At 33.3% G+C, this 11160-nt stretch overlaps 1 protein-coding gene across 1 annotated transcript; it reads left to right on the top strand.

Annotated features, from left to right (window-relative positions):
• The first annotated feature begins 1193 nt into the window (after positions 1-1193).
• On the top strand, positions 1194-2207 carry LOC104092530 (uncharacterized). Its single transcript, XM_009598147.4, has one exon. The coding sequence runs from the start codon at positions 1444-1446 to the stop codon at positions 2146-2148; it is 705 nt and encodes a 234-aa protein (XP_009596442.1). The 5' UTR covers positions 1194-1443; the 3' UTR covers positions 2149-2207.
• Positions 2208-11160: the final 8953 nt, after the last annotated feature.

Genomic DNA, 11160 nt, shown 5'->3' with positions numbered 1-11160 from the left:
AACAACATCCCTATTGACTGGATATAAGAAATTGGCTTGTGCTTCAAGATTGAAGCCAACATCTTGGCGATCGTAATCGAGTGGTAATAAACCTTTATTTGGCTTGTCGCAATTTACTTATTGTCCTTTTAGCCCATGACTCAAACGTGTAGAGACAAAAGCAAGATAATAAGATTAACATGTATGCTAGTATATGAACAGTATAATATCACATGTATGCTAGTAAATGATCAAGTCCGGTGTGTTAGCTTCAAAGTGTAAGTAAATCATTCGTACCTTCTAGTTATTTATTTATTACCCTAGAGTTTTCACTCTGTGATAGATTAATGCTCCATTATAATTTGATATTATTGGACATAGTCATGTGTTCAATATTCTTGCTAAAGAATCTAAATTCTATTCACGATCGGCCTTAAAATAACATTTACACAAGTAAGCTATTCATAAGGTAATTACGTGATAAATATTACTCTTGATAACTTGATAAAATTAATACTTAACTTGCTATCACGAGTTAAAATATATAGATAATATAAAAAGATTTTTTGTATTTCCTGCTAAATACTGATGGTATTTTTATGGGACAAAGGATAACACTTATAAGTTAATGGTTCGAACCTTGGAAGCAGCAACTAATGTTTGCATTAGGGTAGACTGTCTAAATTAGGGCGAAGTGCAGCAATAGCCAGTTTTAAGCCCACTATTTAAAATATATTCACCATTTACAATGTATATAAAGATTAGTCAGATCACCCAAACTTCACGTCTAAGTATCCTGAATTTTCAGACTTAGTGTCTTGAATTTTTGAGCTGCTAATTTAAAATTCAGGACATAAGATTCGAACTTCTGGACACAATTTTCGAACTTTAGGACATGATGACCTGGAGTTTGAACTTTGAGGTTTAAACTCTATGATGTCGTGTCCTGAAGTTTGAGCGAAATTGCCAAATCTTTAAATACATTGTAAACTGTGAATATATTTTAAACAACATACTTAAAATCTAAATTACACCTTTGGATAGGCCCTTACCCAAACTCTGGGTGAAGACAAAATTAAGGTTGATTAATTGCTTCCCAAAAAGTAAAAAGATTTTCTTTACCGTAATAGGAAAGCTAAAACTTTGCACTTTTAACACTCTCAAGTCTCATCTTAGACTTGCAATTGATCTTTAAACTTTAAAGTCCGTGGTAGTATTTGTTTTTGACACAAAAGCCACCAGCCTTGTCGACTACAAGTGAAGTGCCCCAGAATTCAAACCACCTATTTAGCTTCTCTCTTTTTGACTTCTGAAAACATCCTGTAAAAAAACTTTTCTTTTTCCTCAAATATGGCAGTGTTCCCACATCACATTTGAACCTTGTCCTCTTACCACAACTATCCCACCGCGTTAGATTTTTTTCCTTTCCGTCCTTTCAATAATTGAATCAAGAAAACAAAAACCATGGCCATTGATATGATCTCTGAAGCTCCAAGTTTAGCCACAAGTCCAAGAATCTCTTTTTCCCATAATCTTTGCCACAAAGATATTGCTGCCACTACTAATGCCAGTAGTGATTTTAATTCTGAATTCGATTTCTGTATTAGCAGTAGCACTGATACAGAAACTTCTTCAGCAGATGAGCTGTTTTCAGATGGCCTAATTCGCCCTCTTCAACTTCAAGAAAAGTTTGTCACTTCTTCGAAACAGTTTCCTCTATCAAAGACTCAAACTTTATTTAATTCACTTCCGCCCCTTCCAGTTTCCTCATCAGAAAATGAAGTTTCAAAGCAAGAAATCAAATCAGAGCAGCAACAAAAGAATCTGTCTAATTCTAATTCCTTTTGGGGTATTAAGAGAAGCAGTAGTGTTCATTGTGTTAATACACATAAGAAAAGCTCATTTTGGTCATTGCCTTTATTATCCCGCAGCAATTCTACTGGTTCAGTTCCTAATTCAAAGCAATCAGTACAGAAACAGAGTAGTGCGCAATGGAAACAAATGAAGAATTCATCATCATCAGCAGCAGCTAGTTTTTATACTTCTCAAAAGCCACCTTTGAGAAAGAATTATGGTAATGCTATTCGGATTAGTCCAATTCTGAATGTCCCATTTGGATTGGGGTCTCTGTTTTGCAATGGGAAAGATAATAAGAAGAGTAAGAAATGATTTTTGTGTGTTCGAGTTATTCTCATAACTTTAATGAAATACATCACGGTTTGTTATTATTTCAAGGTTTTTCATGATTTTTTGATTCTTTTTATTCATTCAACATAAGGAAAGAATCTGTGTTCTGGATATTTGGAGAAGTTGGTTACTATTTTATCTCATTTAGGGGATGTTTGGTTGGGAAATAAGTTAGCTCAAAATTAATTATTCCGGGATTAGTTATCCTGAAATTGTTATCGCGCCCTGTTATAGGGATATTTTAACACTACAATCCCGAGATTAGTTATAGCGCAATTTTATCCCAAACAAATATGATATAAACTCATCTAGTATTTAATCCGGAAATTAATTATCCCTTGTCCCTTGTACCAAGCGAGTGTTAAAAGATGTAGTTATACCAGTATTGTTTACTATACTTCCCAAAGAAGGTCATAGGCTAAGGGAACATACAGACATAGCAACCTTATTCCATGGTTGTCTACTGTAGTTTCTTCCCTTAATTAGTTTGTCTTGATATATAAAAGGGCTTCATATTGATTTCAAGATTACTTTTTCGGTCATTTATGTTTATTTTTGTAAAGTGAGCGTTAGGCTTGGAGCAACAATAATATTTTCTCCAAACACCTATAGGTCACGGGTTCGAATCGTGGAAGCAGTCACTAATGTTTGTATTAAGTTAGACGGTCTATATCATTGCACTTTGGATGTGGTTCTTTTCCGAATCATGAGTGAACGCTAGATGTTTTATACACTACCCTTATATCCTTATCTTGTAGAGGGGCTGAACAAGTCTAACTCCCTCTACAAAAACAGAGGAATGCAATAGCAGGGTATTTTTATTCCTATATCTCCCCCGCAGGTGTAATTTTGCAATAAAAGAGCTCTGGTTTTATTTTTTTTTATTTTTTTTTCTGTTTATCTTTTTCCTAAGATGAAAGGGAGCTTTGACATAATTGGTAGAGTTGCTGCCACGTGACCAGAATGTAACGGGTTCGAGCCGTGGAAATAGCCTATTGCAGAAATATAGGGTAAAGTTGCATATAATAGACCCTTGTGGTCTAGTCCTTCACAGACCTCGCGCATATCGAAAGCTTAGTGCACCGAGTTTTTTTTTTTTTTTTTTTCTTCTCCCTACTATGTCATATTTTGATTAGGTTCAAACTTTTGAAGAGTCCTTGTTGTTGAAAAGAGCCCTTTGACAGGCTGACAGCAAGCCATATTAAGCAAGCAGGATAGTCAAACACACAGAGTAGTATAACTCAGAAAGTGCATTAAAGTAAGTTAAAAGTAGGTTGTTTAAGGCCAGCCGAATTGGGTAGATAAGTAAACTTAAGAATCAGTCATTATGCTTTGCACGACTAGATACTTAATACTCTCTTTTTTCAAATCTCTACTACAATTAGAACCTCCCACTGGCGGTTCATAAAATGAGATCTTTAGTCTGAACCAGCTAGAGGTATCACACATCTTTTGGTCAAGTGAAATAGTAGGAAAGTGAGTCATCAATAATCATAAATGTGGAGACTAAAAGGGAGAAAAGGGAGAGTGAAAATAAATATCAATCGTTCAATAGAAAAGAATAACTTTGAAAGATCTTTCAAACGCATCATTATACTATCACTTTCAAGAAACGACCCCTTTCAAATATTTATTTTGTTTTCCAAAAAAAATTCGTAACTCTGTAAAAACAAAGCTAAAATTCAAGCTTAATGTTTGTAACCACTATGAGCTAAAAATTATACTAGTTTAAGTTCTCAATATGAAGAGAGCTGCCACTTGTCACATAATGACTTCGACAAAAGTCGTGTTCAAGGTTGAAGTGGTCTCACAAGAGATGAAGGATGGGGTCGAAGAGTCAACATAGATCAAGGTCGAGGACGAACACTCGTCTTAAACAGTATAATAACGACTAGTTTTAGTATAAGACTCTAAAGAGAATATTCCAGTGGATATTCTCTGTATCTGTACAATTAGGGTTTTTTGGGCACATATTCCCTTGTAAATAGAAATGGACATAGTTATAGGGGACATGAAATATTCATTTGCAAGACAACACATTGACATTCTTTGAAGAATCTTGCTTTATTGGAGACATACAAAATATACCTTTTTCTTGCTATTCTTGTCTAATTTTTTCCCTACGATTCAAGAAGAATCCGAATATTCAAAGGTTTATCAATCATTCATCATTGTCAGAAAGAATAACCACGAATCTCACCCTTTTCGGGTGACACACATATTTTTATTTACTTAAATGCTATTCATTGTTATTTAATGCTATCTCTTTTATTTTTGGGTCATTGAACATTACCGGTTTTATCGTCATTTATTACTAGTTAGATAATGTCCGTACTGTATTGTTACAAAATCGGTTAAATATTATTTTATTAAATCTAATTATTTAAACCTAGATCTAAATTTTGGGTCAAACAACTGCTTCTAGTTTGCTTTGAGGCGTGGAATAGTAGAAGGCAAGGCAGTTGATGACTTAACATGCTTTCAGCCAAGAGCCCAAGACAATATTCATCAGTTGGAAATAAGGGTGGCAAGTGGGTTGGTCCAGGCCCGAGACTGGTCCGGGACCGCAGGCCAAATGAGCTAAACGGGCCAGGACCGTTTGGCCCGGTTTTAGCGGGCCTGGGTCGGTCTCATGGGCCGGTCCTATGATTTGGGCCGTCAGGCCCGAGACCGTTTAGCCCGCCAGGGCCCGGGACCGGCCTGGTTCCTTAGCGGTCCAAACGGTCCCAACGACTTTTTTTTTAATTTTTTTTTTAAATATAGTCGTTGGGCTGTCAAAAATAGCCGTTGGCTATTTATAAAATAGTCATTTAACCCCCCCAACTTTATTTTAATCCCAGACTTTTTATAATTACACTTTTTCCCTATTTTCAACTATAAATACCCCATCATTCTTTCATTTTTTCTTACAAAATCATCAATCTATCACAATCTCTCTCTAATTTTCTTCTATAATTGCTACTATTGCTTACTTTATTGTTCCAATTTGTGAAACAATTGTGAAGTTGGTGAATTGAAGTCTTCAACGATAATCAATTTCCAACAAGTTGTTCGTCAATTCGGTAAACTCGTTCCAACTCTTAAGTTTTAATATTATAATTTTGGTTGTTTTATTTATTTTCTATTACTTTATTAATTAAGATGGCTTCCTTAAAAAAAAATTTTGGTAAAAATAAGGGAAAATCCAAGAGTGACGAATCTAGTGCTCAATTTGTTCCTCCCTCACTGCCTCGAGCTCCCCGAACCAAACTCCATATTGCCATATTTTTTAATGCTATAATAAAATTACAAGGCATATCTCTTTATAATATTTTTGTCTTTAGACTTAGATATTATTTTTAACATCCTTTTTGTCTTTAGATATATATATAACTTATCGAATATAGCTCTTATATATATATACTATACTATATATACATCTTATATATAGTATATAAGATGTATATATAACTTATCGAATATAGCATATATATATATATATATATATATATATATATATATACTATACTATATATACATTTAATATATATATACATCTTATATATAGTATATAAGATGTATATATAGCTTATCGAATATAGCTTTTATATATATACTATACTATATATATATTTAATATATATACTATACTATATATACATCTTATATATAGTATATAAGATGTATATATAGCTTACCGAATATAGCTTATATATATATATTTAATATATATACTATACTATATATATATATATATATACATCTTATATTGATATACTATATATACATCTTATATACTATATACATCTTATAGCCCACTTAGCCCGTTTAGCCCGCGGTCCGGGACCGTTTAACTCGGGACCAAACGGTCATGGTCTCGGGCCGGTCCTTAGAAAAAGCCCGTTTAAGTTCGAGCCCGTTTAACCCGTTTAATTTGGGCCCAGCACAGGACAAGGACCGTTTGGACCAGCCCAATTGACCCGTTTAGGCCCGAAACCGACCCACTTACCAGCCCTAGTTGGAACCATATATATCAACTGCGTCAACAGTTGAATGCTTGTCATGTTGGCTTAAAATCTTAAGCAAATTTTTGTAATAAATAGATTAATATTTTCAAAAATTAATGAAATTATCACCAATTTATGACGACCCAATTTTCAATAATTTAACTCGCCCCATTTTGGGCGAAAATCTTTTCTCTTCAAGTAGTGAGGTTAGTGTTTCTGAATTATTTTTAAAAACAGGTTAAAGTAAAAGACATTCAAGTTGGCGCCCATAAGAGGATTCCAATTAGGCAGTGAGCAAAAATACATAAATGAAATAGACGATCTCAATTCTCAAAGTTCACAGTGGGTTGTTTTGATGTCTTAGCTCTTCGTATAGTGTCTTTTTTTGAGAAAAAAAGGCCTGCATTTTTTACAATACAAAAGGGAAACTTTAATTTCTAGGTAACTGGAATTTTGGGGAGAAATTTTATTTTGGGTGAGACTCACCCAACAGTAGTTTTATGAGGCCACTCTCTGCATTTGACAAGTGTGGTTGTGGGGCCCGACATTGGTTTAATTTCAATAAACAAAGAAGAAAAAAATGATTTTGGCATTAATGTGGATCTCACTTCCATTCATATATTCAATAAACAGATAGTTAAATAGATATTGTACGAGAGAAATGAAGGGAAAGAAAAATGTGAAAGGCGTTTCCCTCCTTAATTACCATAATTTGCTCACCACCAAACGTAATATTTATATTTTTTTGTATATATCTGTCTTCTTCTTCTTTTTCATTATCAAAGTTCATATCTTTTCAAAACCATCTTAACTTACCAAAGCTTTAAAAATGAACCTTTAGAGGTTGTTCATTGATATAAATATGAAATATATTATACATAATTTGTCAATAAAATGCTCCTCATTTGGTACAGAAATACAAAAATGTGGTCACTAGCATCGAGTACTTTTGCATATTGATTCATTTACTGCCATGTTTAACCTGCAAGATCATTATAAAAATATTACGGCAAATGGCCAAATATACTCCTCTATTTTAAAAAATGGTGTAAAAATACTCTCGTTATACTATTGGGCTATTTATACCCATGCGGTCATACTTTGAGTTCAAATATACCCCTCATTTAAACGGAGGGACACGTGTCATCGTCCTGTTGGTTAATTCTAAATATCTCCTAATTAATTAAAAAGACCCATTACCCATATCCGAAAAATATATTTTTTTTGTAAAAACTGGAAAAAACTAATTTTTATTTTACAAAAAACTGAAAAAACGAAAATATTTTTTTTTACCAGTTTTTACAAAAAAAAAAACTGCTTTAAAAAAACTGAAAAATATTTTCTAAAATAATATTTTTGTAAAAACTGAAAAAAAAACCGAAAAGTAATTTTCTAAAGCAATTAAAAACTGAAAAAAACTGAAATATTTTTAACTAAAAACTGAAAAAAAAGAAAATATTTGTTTTTTCAGTTTTTACAAAAACATTACTTTAGAAAATTACTTTTTAGTTTTTTTTTTCTTTCAGTTTTTACAAAAATATTGTTTTAGAAAATAGTTTTCAGCTTTTTTTAAAGCAGTTTTTTTGTAAAAACTGGGAAAAAAATATTTTCGTTTTTTTTCAGTTTTTAGTATAAAAAGAAAATTAGTTTTTTCAGTTTTTACAAAAAAAATTGCTTTAGAAAATTAATTTTCAGCTTCTTTTTTTTCCAGTTTTTACAAAAATATTTTTCAGTTTTTTCTAAAGCAGTTTTTTTGTAAAAACTGAAAAAAAAAAATCATTTTTTTTCAGTTTTTAGTAAAAATAATATCAGTTTTTTTCAGGTTTTACAAAAAAAAAATAATTATTTTTCGGGTATGCGTAATGAGTCCTTTTAATTAATTAGGAAATATTTGAAATTGATCAACATGACTTTGACACGTGTCCCTCCGTTTAAATGAGGGGTATATTTGAACCAAAAGTATGACTGCAGGGGTATAGATAACCCAATAGTATAACAAGGGGTATTCTTAGACCATTTTCGAAAGTGGAGGGGTATATTTTAGGGCTGCTTATCGGGCGGATTGAGCGGTTAATTACTCTTAACGGTTTGGCTTAACGGTTATCGGCTTTTAAATGTATTAATCCGCTAGCCACCCGCTAAGATATCGGGCGGATTGGTAACGGTTTAGCTCTTATCTGGCGGTTATTGGGCGGTTTATCGGCCTAATTCAATCTATATTGCGTTCATTAATTGTTTGTTGACCGCCTAGCATACAAATTCAGAATAGGAAATTACACATTGAGTCCATACATACATGTCTGTTAACGCCTATATAAGAATGATGTAGTGTGTCATGTGTTGTAGAGTAAAAAAAGTTGTGGCACAACACTATTGTTCTTCTATTAAACATAGACAGCAGGCATTAGTTTTAAAAAAACAAAAGCAGAGGTGAACCATAGACAACAGCTTAAACAATCTTGTTGTAGGGTGGGAGAATAAGCTAAGCTAAGCCAAGCCTGGGATCTTCTGATGCATAGTACGTAAAGGTTCTGATTATTTAGGAATAATGCGTTAGAACTTAGAGATGGAGTACTCGAAGAAGTGGAAGGGTTTTTGATATTTAATATATATATATATATATATATATTCTTAACGGGTTAACGGATTATCCGTTAAGAAAATTGAATAATCCGCCCCCAAACCGATAAGCCGTTAATAAAAAAATTTCAATCTATTCCCCGTCCGTTAAGCCGTTAACCGATACCAATAAGCCATTAAGCTTCGATTTCGGTTCGGTTTTCGATTTCGGTTCGATTTTGAACACCCCTAGTATATTTGGCCCTTTGACAAAAATTTTATTTACTTCTAGAATATCATTATCATTTGCTACCATGTTTAACCCATGCATTAATAATCCTTGCATTACTAATACACTTTATTTAGCACTATTCTTATACGCTCTATCAAACGACTTCTTAGTGTATTAGTAAAAGGCCGAGTTGTGCATATTAAGATTTTTAGTGAAACTTCTAGAATAGCATTGTTAAATTGAGTGCCTTTCCGAATCACTAAAAAAATTGGTTCTTTACCTTACTCCTTAAGCGTAAGCGAAATAGCAGTAAAAGAACAGAATAATTTTACGTGAAAAATTACCCAGCTCAAAGGTGCAAAAATCACGACCTACCACGTAGGATTTTATCTTCAACTTCACTAAAACAAATAAGCGAAATGTATCGATTACAAGACTTGTGAATCAATACCCGCCAGTTCTTTTGTTTCAACTATTTGAGTTACAAGTGACTCTAACTTGCAAACTCAAACAATTACTTCAACTCATTGATTATGTATGACACTTGATTACAACTCGATTTCCTAAAATACAGTCACTAACTGACTCAAGAAGAACACCAAGACTAGTAATCGACTTGAGTGTTGAAAATGTAGTTCCACGGTTGATGTGTAAAAGGATATCATCCGCAGTCCAAAAAGATAGTATTTAAGTTTACTAAGCTCAAAGATCTTTTAGGAGTCCTATACATAGTCAACTTCTTATTTGATAGGACTCCTACAGTTCCAAGGACTCCACCATTCTTGTAACTTTGTCTCTCACTTATGCAAGCATATCTTCTTGGACAACTATCCTTATCACGTTAGCAGCCTTCTTCCAACAAACTCGGACTCGAGTAACTTTGTGAAAAGTTACTGCTTGTAAGAACCTTCAACATCAACCTTGAGAACTTGGTTTTTAAAGCATTTCATTAGCCACCTTGAGTACTTGGTTCTTAAAACATTTTCTCTGGACAAACTTTGTTAATCATCAAAACCCCAATACTCAGCAAACATTTAACATATAGCAGGCATCATAGTTCTGTTTTGATCTCATGACCTAATTGTTTGAAATAATCGCCTGTTGCATGTTTTCTCAAATCTGACCTTCTGACTATGCTTTTGGGTTTTCAATTTCCCTATTGAATATATTATTGTTTTCATCACAATTATCCGTATGATCTTTCTCCCAAAAATTTTCTGTCTCAACTCCTCATGATTGGGACTTGGAAATATTTCAAATCCTTTCTTAGCTTGTTATTGCAAAAGATTGAAGTTGGCTAGTTCTACTAACTGAAGATTAGCCTTTATGGCTTGTAATGTGCAAAATTGCCATTACTAGATGGGATGTGTTATGACTGTAGTTTTTCCTTTTATGATATGATATACTAATTTATAGCAGTTTTTTTCTACCGTTTATTGAAAGTAGACGAGTTGTATTTCATTGTCATGTGATCCTTTCATATATCTGGCTTTTTGCTTAGTAACTTCTTCGGTTTGTTATTCATTTATGTAAATTTAAGCATTTCTTGGGTCTTGGTGTTTTAGCAGTCCTGCAAAGTAGAAAAAGGTCCTCTGATGGTGTGAGATCAATGTCCGACATGTATTACTATGAGTCCTCACATTTTCCTTTCTGAAGCTCAAGCTGTTGTGGTATTAGTCCATCTATCTAGATTGACTGCCATCCATTTTCAACAGACTTTAACCTTTATTATTTTGTTGAATATGTTGGACTATTGTTTCAAATTCTTTGTAGAGAGATGCTCTATTCCGAGGTTACATGTGAGAGTATAACTGTAATACACTGTTCTTCAACCCTTCCCTGTCACAGCGCATTCTTGGAAAAGAAAAGGCATAAATTGTTAGGCAATGTTTTCTTATGCAAGATGTGAGGACTAACAATCTTAATTTTGCAGTACGAGTGTATGATGGTAAATGTGAAGCGGCATGCAGTTACAGCATTTAACTTAACTGATCAAACATTTGGCTAACATTAGCTACACTAATATGTAGAGTCCTCATGTTTCCTTTTACCATGTTTTATCCTCTGAGTTCACCTGCAATCTAAAATGCATGTGAACTTGGAAGTAGTCTTCAACCCTTTAGTTTTGCACAGGCAGCTGGTTCTTAGTAACCTTTATGGACCCCTGACAGCAAAGACAGGGAGGTAAATTGTAAATGAAATTAACTGACATATATT

This window comes from Nicotiana tomentosiformis, chromosome 3 (assembly GCF_000390325.3).
Source record: "Nicotiana tomentosiformis chromosome 3, ASM39032v3, whole genome shotgun sequence".
Lineage (NCBI taxonomy): Eukaryota > Viridiplantae > Streptophyta > Magnoliopsida > Solanales > Solanaceae > Nicotiana > Nicotiana tomentosiformis.
Note: the sequence above shows the minus strand (reverse complement) of the source record. Positions and strands in the feature narration are given on the sequence as shown.

Excerpts from the sequence above, each read along its gene's own strand:
- LOC104092530 (XM_009598147.4), top strand. The coding sequence starts at position 1,444 with ATGGCCATTGATATGATCTCTGAAGCTCCAAGTTTAGCCACAAGTCCA.